The sequence below is a fragment of the Aulonocara sp. 'chitande type north' Nkhata Bay genome, linkage group LG13 (assembly GCF_057382095.1).
Source record: "Aulonocara sp. 'chitande type north' Nkhata Bay isolate Kocher_YH1m ecotype deep benthic linkage group LG13, A_spYH_male_GT1.1, whole genome shotgun sequence".
Classification (NCBI taxonomy): Eukaryota; Metazoa; Chordata; class Actinopteri; order Cichliformes; family Cichlidae; genus Aulonocara; species Aulonocara sp. 'chitande type north' Nkhata Bay.
Genome location: NC_141356.1, coordinates 18,394,009 through 18,407,580, shown reverse-complemented (window position 1 = coordinate 18,407,580; position 13,572 = coordinate 18,394,009). Strand labels below are relative to the sequence as shown.

The window sequence follows — 13,572 nt, the reverse complement described above, 5'->3', positions numbered from 1 at the left end:
CTCCACTGACGCATGTGACATCGTCAGGTCAAACTAAAATGACCAAATTTTCTTCTTTATCCAGCTTACTGTTATTTTCAAAAAGTAGTCATTACATAACTTAACTAGGAGAGACTGAGCTTTTTTACAATTAAAATATCCCTTAAATCAGGAGTGGGGAACTCCAGGCCTCAAGGGCCAGTGTCCTGCAGGTTTTAGATCTCACCCTGGGTCAACACACCTGAATCAAATGATTAGTTCATTACCAGGCCTCTGGAGAACTTCAAGACATGTTGAGGAGGTTACTTAGCCATTTAAATCAGCTGTGTTGGATCAAGGACACATCTAAAACTTGCAGGACACCGGCCCTCGAGGCCTGGGGTTGCCCCACCCCTGCCTTATATTGACAGCATAAAAGTTACACTGCAAGACAGTTTCAGGAATACTAAAAACCTCCAATGGTCTTCAGGATTTTAAGGGTCAATTGTGATCTTAATAAACTGCATACTGTGTGAAATTCTAAAAGAAAAAAAAACTGCAATTATATCCACCAAACTCTTGAATGAACAGCTTTGCTTTAGGGCTAATTGTATGCTTGGTTTCATACATGAAGCAAACGTGACCTAGATATTACACTATTTGACTTCAGGGAGTGCTAAACCAGTCCAACTGCTCAAATGCTGCTGCTTAGTTCTCAAATGGAGCTACCCTTGCTCAGCAAATTTGCCCCTATCACCATCCATGTGTACACACCACACTGGATTTTCCACTGCTTTGAAATACTTGAAAACTGTTTGCTCCCTTTGAGGCTTTCTGCAATATTTTAATGTACAGTCAGATTTATTTAGAAAATGACACATAAAACAAAATAAGCTAGAAGTTCCTAGGAGTCTGGGGGCTATCAGTACAGCTGTATTTTGTCCAGTCAGCTAATGCAGAGAGATGAAACGGTTCTTATTAACTTGGTTGGGGTAATAAACCAGCAATTAAAATGAAGTGAAACAATTAAACCGTCAAAAACGTATTCTCTTGATGAAAACTGTTAATTTGATGACAATGCTGCACAAGGGATCATCCTCATTTATTAACAATACAGCCTTTTTTACATTTTTGAAACAATTTAAACGCAACTGTTAATCAACATTGTCGAAAACGTTGTAGAGTGTGTCGTTCAGTAAACAGAAAGGGACAAGAGACACTAACCTCGATGACACGTGAATCGAAATCCTCGTAGGTTTCTGTGGACAGAGGAAAGAAAGACAAAGAAAGAAAGAAGTTCAGATAACAAAGCTTTAACACGCAAATGCATTTAAGCGCACACATCCGTACACACATACACTATAAACCGATTAACCAGGCGAGCGTAACAAATACCCAGAAGCCCTTGCAGCAGCGTAACGGGTCTGCACTTTTCATTGTCAGTGACCTTTGAAGGATGTTACTCTCCCAAATGCACCCCGTTCACTTCTAACCAATTAACAACAAACAAAGGAGAGCTGACTCAAAGGCTCCAAGGGGAGGACACACACACGCACACACACCCCCACCACAGCTGGTATATTGACCCAACATCTGTAGGAGACCAAAGCTGATCAGAGAGAAGTAATCAATTTCCAGCTCCCTTCACATCACATTCACCAAACCCCGAGTGTATCCTTGGAAGCGCGAGAACAACAACGTCAGGACAGCGCGTGAAAGAAGGTGTTCGGGCATGCAGGGGGGAAGGTGTGTATGTCAAGGTGTGAGAGGGCTTGTTAGCATAGAGGCAAGTGCAAAGGGAAGAGAGATATAAAACTAAGGAGGATGTGAACCAAGCAGAATCTTGTTCCCTCATCCTTTGTGGTTCGAGGTAAACAAGCTCAACTCCAGCAAAGACTAATGTTTAAAGATATAATGAGGCTGGGAACAGGAGGCTAGCTGCTTCATCAGTGAATCAGCCGGAATTAGCCAACAGTGTTCCTCAGAGTTTCAGATGAAGAGTTGACTGGGCAGGAGCCCAACACTACGGGCTTCAGAGCAAAGCTCTCTATATGCACCGGCATTTGGCCGAACAGCTGGTTACATTATCATATTAAGTTTTTACTCTAAAAATAGTTTTTGATCATTGGACTATGATGCATGACACATGTACATCGTATGGCCAGTGAAAAAGATTCATTTTCCAATGATTTTGGATTTTTTGTTAATCACTCGTGAAGCAAATAAAATCAGATGATCACAGACACAGGATAAGATACAAACTTAAGACATTCATACAAAAGATATAAATATATTTGTTTTCCCAACTTTCATCAGCGGTTTACTTTTTGAATTATCCTGTCACTGAGTTCTTTGGTTTAAAAATCTCCACAAAATTAGTTTATTTCTATTAAATAAGAGTGCATTTATGTTTCTAGCAAGAATACATCAACAGTCACTGTGGAATATATTGACCAAACTTTGTGTGAAAGATTTTAAATTACCTTTCATAAGTTTTAATTGATCATTAGTTGTCAATAATTAAAGTCTTATGGGCTCCACTGTAAAAGGGGTTGGAGATGGATTTTAAACCCACTAAATGATCAGCAAAAGAAAATTTGTTTCAAGAACAATCACAATAGGATGTTTTAAAGCTATCAGCAATTCATGACACTCATTATGCGATTTCTTTCTAGTAGGATAACTTCGAAGTCGGTACCAAGTCTACATAAAAATAATGTAAACGTGACAATAATCACTTTGCCTTTAGTTCAAAAAGCACCAGAGAGGCAACTGATTCGGGAGATAATGTGCAACAACAAAAACAACAGAATCCTAGGCAAAAATGTGTCAGGAGACTGACATCTGGATCTGTAAAAAGAATTAAAAATAACAAGTTTCATATACAAACTTTATACCAAGAAAATGTGATGAAAATACTGGTGCTTGTGTTAGCATTCTGAACAAGCTACATACAGTTACAGTCTGTTACATTTTGCTTCACAGAGACTTTATCCTTGTCCCAACCAATTATAAGGACCTATCATTGCTGTCATGGTCCACATGACTGTGATTTGTAGTCACATTTCTGGGAAGTGGCACATCAGGTTACAGGTTACAGCTGTGGTGTGCTGTAAATTGAGTTTTAAGGCTGTGGTTATAAGACATTCCATTCAAGGTGTGATGGACCAACAGCCCTGCATGGTTCATTGCAAAGTAACAGTGTGGTCATTTGGGTTTCTTGTACAGGAACAGGGGGGGGAAAGGCAAACAGCGTGGGAGGAACGAGAGAAGCCGAGAGGGTGATGGAAAAGGAAATGGAAGAGAGAAAATAATGAATTGAGAAATGACTGGAAGACATGAGGAATGGGAATAGGAAAAGAAATCTGGGGTAAAAAGACAAAGAGTGAACAGGAAAGCCACAGAGAGCAAAAAAGAGAGGGATGTCTTTCTAAATTAGGAAATTGTCCCATTTGACACTTTTGTCAAATTCTCATTTTCATCTCTAGCAGTGAGCCTCCATGCTGACCTCCTTCTGCTCTCTCTCTATCGCACACATACACACCCAGCATGCCTCTTATTACACTTGTATTGCTTCATCCACCTCATCTCTCTCCATCACTATAGTCATCATAACGTCTCGCTGTGTCTTTCAGTGTATATCTAAGTGAGGTGCCCCTCTGAGACCTGCTGTGTCATGATCTAGACTCTTGTTACTCCATGAGAGTGAGGTGGAGATGTCTGCACTGTGACGGTCAGCTCAAGCTGGTTGTATTTTGTTCTGCTACTTTTCTGGATTCACTAAAGACTGTTGTAAATACAACAAGGAGCAAATTGAAGGACACTGTTACCTAAACCAAGTAGGTCATGTTTTTGAAAGCATTTACGGCTCATTTTACTTGTAAACGCAGTAGTTCGAAAGGTTCTGATAAAACTTTGTATGGGTGTAGAGCAATGAGTGGGGTCATATTAAAAATCCATTAAAATTTGGCTTGCATCCACCACGGTCTACAACTTAATGATTTAGAGTTGAAAATTGACAAAAAGCCTTAAAACTATATCTACATAATTAACTACAGTACTGTGGGACGATTTCAAATATCATTGACCTCTGACCTCTCCTTTGCTGTCAACAGATTGACCTGAGAGTCAAAGTGATAAATAGCTCTATATAGCATTATTAAGATGACAAAAGGTTTTCCGGTTGAAATACTTTTTGAGCATAGTTGATTAATTTTAACAGTGTAACGGTATAACAGCAAGACTTGGTGAGCATTTAGGTATGATTTACCTCCATTGGGTCCAGGGTCAGGCGGCCCCAGGCTGATTCCCCCCCAGGAGTTTCCTGTCCAACCTCTCTCCCTCTTCACCTTCATCTTCCTCCTTCTCTCCCACTCATCCCTCTGACGCACTGCAGAAAAACACAACAGACGAATTTTTGCAGAGGTCACAGCTGACTACAAGGAGCACAACACGATAAACATCAAAGGTGCTATCTGTCAATGTCAAATTAACTGTGTAATTACTATTAACAAATGAGATCACAGTGGAGACAAATTAGCGGCTTCTATGTCCCAACAGTGGCGCTTGTTTTTCAAGATTAAGACCTCATTTACCCCCACCGCTCCTTCTTGGTGGCTCGTGAAAAGTTAATTTATTTTTCCAGAAAAATGATTTTTCTTTGGCTTTTCTAACGCTCAGAAGCGGAATATAAGCTGACAACTGATGGACAGCTGTGATATTGGATAACATAGCTGGCAAAATGTCAGTGCATTCATAAAGTTGCACAGGTTTGTGATCATTTTGTGCTTCTGCGCAGATAACAGTGACATGTGATGGGATATTTGTGTGTCTTCACCTAGTTCAGCTTGAACCTCCTGCTGCTCAGCTTCGCCTCTTCGACTCATGCTCTGCAAAGCGCCATCCTTCAACACTGGACTGTTGAGTCCAGGCCACAGAAAACCGCCACGACCTGGAGGTTAAAAAGAGAAAAAAAGGAAATCAATTACAGGAATAAAGAATGAGAGGAAGAGAAATTAGTACTAATTATTTTGCAAACATTTGTATTTTCTTTGTATATATGGATCTAAGGCCATGATACTTGCAGTGTGTGGATAAAAACAGCTGTTGACAGCTGTGGACACCGAGTGAAAATAGTTGTTCCCATTATCTTCCATACCTGAGAGAGCTCTGCGGGATTCCAAAATGATGGATGCTCTCTTGCAGAGCATTAATAATTTAACACTAAGTAATGAATATTCTAGTTTGTCATCCTCATCAGCTGCTTCTTAGCTTCAGCGTGAGTGTCAGTGTGTGATTGGCAGCGCTTGTGTTAACAGCTGAGCAGGAGAAATTTATGCACTTCAGAACAAAGGAAATCATTTAGACAATTCAATTGTATTATTTAAAGAGAAAATTATAGGAATTAGATTTTCTGTGTTTTACCAGCTTTACTCTTCTGTCAAGAAGTGAATTAAAGAAAGGCACGCAGTGGAAGTCTCACCCTCTCCAATGGTCTGTCCTCGGTTCAGATCTCTCCTTAGTTTGCGTCTGGTACGCTTCCCTCGACCCTTTCTTGCTCCAGCACCGGACTCAGCCAACACACCTCTCCATAGCTCTTCAGCCGTTACTGTAAACACACACACTCACAGTTAAACACACACACATTAAACAAAAATGGTCATACCATGTTTGAGAATAAAGGTTATCTATGGTTGTGGATGGTTATTGAGTTATGACTGACAAGCCGTTAGGCAGTGAAGAAGCGGTTTCACAGTCCAAGCCACACCTCTTGTCACATCCGTCTTTTTATGACTAACATGGTGGTGAAAATCTAGAGACTTCAGAAACCAATGGTTAAAGTCCCGGTAGTTACAACCATCTTTCAGACTGTTTGTGATTTTACCTTTGTTTAGTTCTTATCACTCTTATCAAGGTCTTTTCTCAACATCTTTTATGGTTCACATATTTAAAAGTTTTATTTTTCTTACATGAAAATGTAAAAAAGGCTTTAAATGTTTGTTTTCTACAGATTAGCTGTATGAAACTAGCCTTTTTCTCCAAATGCATTAAAGGTTTTAGAATTTCACTGTCAGTAAATGACAGATTTGTTTTTCTGATTACTTGAGACCTAAAACAATTCATACACGAAAGATAAAACTAAATGATTAGTATTTGACAGCTGATAAATCACTTAAATGACTTTTGATTAAAAAATGAAAATATTAAATACGTTTTCAAATGTGAGAATTCACTGCTTTTCTTGGTCTCACATTGGGGTAAATTTGTATTTGGGGCTTCCTGTAATTGTTGGACAGACAAAACAAGACGATATTTTCAGCACCTCACTGAGTGAGCTAATACCAGAGGACTGTTAGCAGTGACAACAATTTGAAACAGATTAAAATATAAGACACACCTGAAACAGTCTTATTAAAACAAGTGTCTCTTCTGCTAGCAGGAAAAATGCTGCCAGCAGAGTAGATTTAACTACTCATCTGCCACACCTTCACCTTGACTTTCGCTCAACTCACCAAGTCAAAACACTTAAGAGTCAAAAGATCATAAACATTTCAGAATTTGGGTCCGTCCTCTCAGAGCTGACAAATAAAAATGTTAAACAGTAATCTCACAATGTAAGATCTAACTAATGTAATGTGAGAATGCTTGGAGCCTTGCCCCTTTAAAAGCCACAAATAAGGATGTTCAGTAAGTGACATAAGGGAGCACCAGGGACCGTAACTAAAAGCTAATAAATTTGCAGTGGCTATACAGCAATCACTGTAAAGTGGTAATTCATCACCAAAGGCCCAAGTAAGGATCTGCAGTACATCCACTGATTCAGACATATCTGAAAATCAGTAAGCAACATGCACAATAAAAAGTTAAATAGCCCAATTAAATATTTATAAGCGAATACTTAAAGAGTCTTCCTGGAGAAATACAAGCCAGGGACAGAGTCAATGTAACGCGACAGGCTGTTTGACAGTGTGTTTTTCATGTAATCACAATTCAAACTGAAAGTGTGACGTGTTGACAGGCACAACATTTTCTTAATTACACGAGAAATGCTGAGGCATTGACTGTAAATGATTAAGACTGAAAAAAGGAGTAGTTATGAAGCGGGTGATGAAGCATGGCAGAGAAAGCAGGAGATAAAAAGAGATGTTTTGACAGCTTCATATATGCCCACTTCAAACACTGTCATCAGTCCTGACATGAATTCCAAACAAGCTCTGCTAACGTGCATTTACCAGTGAGAACATCCCTTTGAACATGGCCAGATGAATCCGGACACTATAATAATATGCACCCATTTAGAGCAGGGCGATATGACCAAAAATATTTATCACGATATACATTTGAAAATTTGCGATAACGATATAACTGACGATGTAATTGACACTAGACAAAATTAGAGATGGCACGATAGCACTTTTTTATGTCCGATACCGATATCATAAATTTGGATATCTGCCGATACCGATATGAATCCGATATAGTGTTTTTTAATCAACAAAACTGTTTTTTAAATATCTTGCTGCATTTTGTATAAGTTCATACTCAAGTTTAAAACAACAACTACACTAAAGCTATTCTGTTATACCTGTATGCAAAAAAAATATTTCATAGTTCAGCAATACTGATCAATCTAATAAACTTAAACCTACACCATCCTCCCTATTCTGGTATTTTAAAGAGTACTTAGCATAAATATTAAGCAACCTAACTAATAGGGTTCCAACTCCCAGCAACAATAAAAATAAATAAATAAAAAATAGGGAACCACCCCTCACGCTCCACCTCATGATGCTTAATCGACGTAATCAACCTTAATTTGATAAAGTGTGAAAAAAAATGCACAGAAATCAATTATTTTTCAAGAAATATTAAATAGATTCAACATCTTTCTTCAACAAAATTGCAGACTGCACAGATGGTACCTTCCCAAAGGAAAAAGTACTATAGCTTACTAGGGTATATATATTAGACTTAATAGTTACTATATACAGTAATGGACTTCTATTCATTTTACATCAAATTAAAACTTTGGGTGTCAGATAATTATTTATTAAAAGCTCGACATTTTAAATGAGAATAAGAAAGAAAAGTATGTCTTTGTGCCCCCTTTTCCCTGTTCATGCCCTATCGGCCCCCCTGGCTAAACTTTGCTAGATCCGCCCCTGCACAGTTACCAGCGTCAGCTACGTAGAAAAAGATCCTGGAGTAGAAAGTAATATTAAATACATTCTAACAACAGCTTATCAAGCTTAAACGTGCTGCTGTTGTTTATCCACTGGTTTCCTCTTTCTGGTGCAAAGTGGGCCAAAAACAAACATGAGAGACGGACTCGCGACAGAAAAGCCGATCAGCTGATCGTTAAGCAGTTTCATGATTGAAGTAGCAGCAAGAAGAGGCAGTCGCTCCATATATCATTTGTTAAGCTTAACGCAGGAATGCTTTACAAACATTCAGAGATGGACATAAACACTTGCTTTACTTCTCTCGGGGATAACTTTGTCGGAGATGAAATGCCGGGTTGCTAGCGAAGCTCCAAATGCTATCCAGACCACCGACAGGTCCCGCATGCGACAGCCGCTCTATCACGTGATGCATACTGCTCCGACGTGCTAACGTTCTGAGGCGAGTTACGGCGTGTTGCAAGTTTTGTGAGGTGCTTTCGTGATATTTAATGGATCGGATTACATTTTTTATTTTTCTCCGATATCCGATCCAGTAATTTAGGTCAGTATCGGACCGATACCGATACGTAATATCGGATCGGTCCATCTCTAGACAAAATACTTTACAACTCCACAATTTTATTAGGGCAAAAAAACCCATCAATGTATTTTCACTTAAACAAGGAGCTGTTTTTTTATGTGCATTAAAGTTATATAAAAATTTAACAGTGCAAATGCAAATTCCTCGCTGACAGTTTAACCAAAAGGCATTTCCAGTGGAAATTGGCCGACATATCCTCAGCATAACCATGTATAATATCCACAAAACTGAAAAAGAGGTTATACACACGCAATACGGTAATATTATGTTGAAGCACAGTACGTATCACTCCGCGAGGCTCCTGCCTAATATAGCCGTAATGCTCCGACAAGCCATCAAGTGGTGCAGGTTCGTAGCTTAGCAAAGTCGTACTAAAACATTGGACAGATTTTCGAGCGCCGTGTACGACATAAAATCGTTTCGAGGTCAGTAAACAAAACCAGAATTAATATATAAGGCACACGGGATTATAAGGGGCACTGTCGATTTTCAGAAAAATCAAAGGATTGGAAAATACGGCACACTTAAAATCAAACAACACAGTAATAACGATGGTCCGCTAGCATGCTCTACCAAAAATAGTGCTTTGTTGTGTATCTGACGGACGAAAGCTAAACTAGTTCCACACCACTGAAGCTGCAGCATTATTACAAACCCATTCTGGTTCATCCGCTTCATTTAACGATCCACTTTCGCTCTTCTCATTCTGCGTTGCAGCCATGTGCGTATGTAAACACAGGCACTGCGTATGCGCGTTTTACCCACATTCTATCGCGATATTTCATTTTCTTGTCGTTGCCCAACATTATACCGGTATTACCGTGAACGGTATGATATGGCCCAGCCCTACACCCATTAACATTTGGTTTCAAGAAATCACCTGTAACTGTCTCGATTGTTGTACAGGCTTTAAGCAAAGCCTGAAGAACGTCACTGCTGAGATTTTCTCCCATTCATACTGACCATGAGTAAGTGTTAATAATGTTAATATGTTCCACTGATCCAATTAATTCACAACACTTAAGGAAAATACATTTTATGAACTGTTGTGTTTTTCATTTTTGTTGTTTTGGGATTTGTTATACTTGTGCTTTGCTACTGTTTTCATTTTTGAAATGGAGTAGTTGATAAGTTTTGAAACTCAGGGCCATCCCTGTTATAACCTGTGTTATATAAGGAGACAACTTAAAACATTCTAAACAGCTATGCTTTTGCAAGTCATGCTATGGTGTACTTTTAATATTATAGTGGGAGGATGATGGCTGGAGAGAAGAGTTTTCAAAATCATAATTTCATAAACTTACGCTTGTTGAAGAAGCTGCCGTGTCTTGTTTGCTGCGATGTTGTTGGAGGGAGCGGTGAAAGTGCAGGGTGTCTTTGCAGAGACGCAGCTGAGGCTCGACTTGCCAAGAGAGACGCCTGTACAACTCCTCCTACAGCACGGAGAGATGCTGCACCTGTAGACCAAAGACACCAAAGAAAAGGCAGACCTTATTAAAACGGCATTACTTACATGATGACAACATGCAAAGATAAAGTCATGAAAGTATGTCCACTCAAGTCAACAGCTGGGCTAATAACCAAAGAGAATACATTAAATGAGGATATATAAACCACCAAGTTGTTGTAGAATTTCACTAGGTACATTTTCACATGATATAAAAAATATGATGCTAAGGGTTTACTTCCCTAGCATACACAGCAAAGTCACAAGTCCAGGCATATCTTAGATCATCAGCCTCCACAATTTTTTAGTAAAAAGGGAGCTACTTCAGCAAAACACAATACTTTACAAACATACGAGACAACTGTTTCTGCTGAAAGTGAAAACAGCAGACATGTTCTGCCACTCGTGGCAAAAGCGGACCATTGAGCACAATCAGGTTATGAAGGCACACAACAAATACTCAACACTCAACTCAAGCATCTTTGGAGCACTTGCTAGTTAAATGCCATATAACAGTAAGAGCAAAAGGTGTAACCGATGCAGTCGCACGGCGGAAAAGGTGAACTGTAAGCAGATGGTTAAAAAGAAATTTTTTTTTTTCTTTCAGTTTTTATATGTGACAATACTGTGCAGACTCCTGAAGAGCTACAAGGTGAAGTTACTTTGGTTATTGTTAAGCAGTTACACTCTACTTTCACGTAGGATTTCCAGAGAAAACACTACCTGGGCTACGTTTCTGCTCATATTTGTCCTATGCTGTGTCACTGGATATAATGTTGCTGCCACTTTGTGGCAAGAGATTGACACTTTCTTTCTTTTTTGTCTTCAATGACACTTGTTAAAACAGCAATGGCAATCACTGATAAAATGTTATTTATCACATTTTGTTCTTTTTTAATCGTCAGAAATTATTATAATAAATAATAACAATAAAACATTTTATTTGTAGGCGCCTTTCAAGACCCCCAAGAACAGTAAAATACCAAAGTTGAAGTATGCATAAAAATAACAGCTGGAAAACACCATACAATTAAACGTACGGTAAAGAATTATAGAATAAGCAGTGCAGAATCAAACAGGCTTAGAAATAAGTGCTTTAAGGCTACAAACACTAGATTATACACCTGAAAGGTGTACCTAACAAAGGCGACACTTTATGAAGCACACAGCTATTCTTTCAAGTCTATTTCGCAGAAATAATTCTCAGAACAACCAGTTTCACATTTAAACCATTACATTCTGTTACTTGATCAATATTTAGGGCATAGCAAAATCGATTAGGGAGCAATGGTGGAGTACGTGTAACCCGAAACTTGCAACACAGACACAGTACCACCCAAAAATGAACACAATTTGCTGAATATGTCTTCAATTTAACTCCCTGGATGCTGCTGTTAGTGAATGCAGTTCAGGTTTTTGGCTGAAGTGAGCAATTTTCACGATGTGAGTGATGATGACAGGCTCTTCCGGGTCAACTAAGCAAACCGGAGCAAAACAGTAACAATTCAAAAACATCAAGACAATAAATACACTGCACTTTATAAAATGGGCTATGTTTAAAAAGCTGTGAAACAGAAAAAAGGGAGAAATAATTCACCTCCAAGTGTGATGCGGAGGGCACAGCACACCCCGATGGATGCCGCCATCTTGGAATTCTGAAGGACCTCTTACAGGACAACTGGGGGTGTCTTACGATGCCTGTTGAAAAATCGTAAAATACAGCGAATTTCCATTTCATAGTGATTGAGTATAATTTTCTTCCTGTAATGATCTTTGATCTTGTTTCTTTATATTTTGCTTACAAGGAGTCAGACTTTTTTATATATATATATATTTTTAAAGTGGGATATCACCTCTGCATGAAGCTCAGAATAGTTATGAAATGTCCTTGCTACAAATATTCCACTGTCAACTTTTAGTTACATGAGGCACATAGTTCACAGAGGTTGCCAACTTTTTGCAGAGTCAATCACTAGAGACCTTCAAATTATGTGACCTTCAGATTCGCTCAAGAACAGTACATACAGAGATTCATAGTATGGGTTTCCATGGCTGAGCATCCAAGCCTTACATCACCAAGCATAATAAAACATGCCGGATCAAGTAGTGTAAAGTACTTTGGACTCTAAAGCAGTGGAGACGTGTTTTCTGGAGTGATGAATCGTGCTTCACAGTCTGGAAAATGGTTCTTGTCTGTCTTTATTGTGCCATGTGTAAAGTTTGGTGGAAAAGAGAATTATGGTGTGTTGGTGTATGTGTGTGGTGGGCTGGAATCATATTAAATCCTATGGATAAAGAATGGGGTCGCATATGTTAGCAAAGGTAGGTGAGCAAAAGCCTTTGGCAATATAGGGTGCCATCTTGAAAGCATCTGATTGGCAACAGCTTCATTTTTCAACATAACAATAAAGCCAAACACACTGAAATATAAAAATACTATCACTCATGAATTGTCCTCTCCAGAGCCTGGAGTTCACCATTGAAGCAGTGTGGGATTGTATTAGTAGAGAGCCAAAGAAATGGCATCCAAAATCTAAAGAAGAATTCTGGAATGTCCTTCAAGAAGTATTCCTTAAGGCTGCTTGAAGAAATTTAAAGACAGTTTCCCTAAGAGAGGTAAGGTGTTAAAGAATAAACATGATGACACCAGATATTGACTTTGAGGTTTGTTCAAACCCTACATTCTGTTTTTCCCTTGTATACCAAATTGCCATAATTGCATTTTTCATTGAATTGGTGCACCAATTTTTCTTAGCAAAATATAAACCGTGTTGGCTCACGAGTTTTGCACAGCTCTCTATTTGTAAATAACGTAATCATATCTTTGATTCCTTTATTTACCAAAAAGACTATGCTCTCTTTATAACTGTGTGTGTAAGTCTAACAAGCAATCTCACTCAGTTTCAAAAAGACACTCAGTGAAGAGTTTGAACATTAATGATATGTTTGTGGCTTTCTGGTAAGCTCTTATGTCTGAAAGAAGAAGGAGAAAACAAACAAGATTTTTTTTCCAATGAGGATGTCTGCTGGCTGCACATGAAACTCAACAAAGTCTTAGTTTTTCCTCTTTTGATATTAATTTTCACATTGAGAGGAGAGAAAACACGGTAATTACAATGTTGAGAAGCTGAGAAAAAGATGCAGGAGAGAGCTGAAGTAGCTGTGGGTAGAAAGACAGGTGGAAGGCATGAGAACAAACTGTGATGAGAGGGAGGAATGAAATGCTGTCTACAGAACAGGAAAAAGGAGGTGGATGTCGATGATGCACACAGCATGAATTGCAATGGCAATCTGAAGGACTCTCCTGGGAAGAAATGCATAGTTTAACATTCTGACAGTCAGAAAATATCTAGACATGGTTTAAAAAAATATCGGTCACTGGAAAAAGAATATCAAAACTTCAT

General features: G+C 38.7%; 1 protein-coding gene across 1 annotated transcript in view; it reads right to left on the bottom strand.

Moving 5' to 3' along the window:
* mrps5 (mitochondrial ribosomal protein S5) overlaps positions 1–11,834 on the bottom strand; it is a 33,435-nt gene extending 21,601 nt beyond the window's left edge. Inside the window, exons 1-6 of the mRNA XM_086258966.1 lie at positions 11,766–11,834; positions 10,026–10,178; positions 5,441–5,566; positions 4,796–4,909; positions 4,229–4,348; positions 1,183–1,217 (exon numbers count right to left, since the gene is read on the bottom strand). Coding sequence (XP_086115092.1) covers positions 1,183–1,217; positions 4,229–4,348; positions 4,796–4,909; positions 5,441–5,566; positions 10,026–10,178; positions 11,766–11,814 — 597 coding nt within the window. The 5' untranslated portion in view covers positions 11,815–11,834. The remainder of the gene's footprint in view (positions 1–1,182; positions 1,218–4,228; positions 4,349–4,795; positions 4,910–5,440; positions 5,567–10,025; positions 10,179–11,765) is intronic.
* Positions 11,835–13,572: the final 1,738 nt, after the last annotated feature.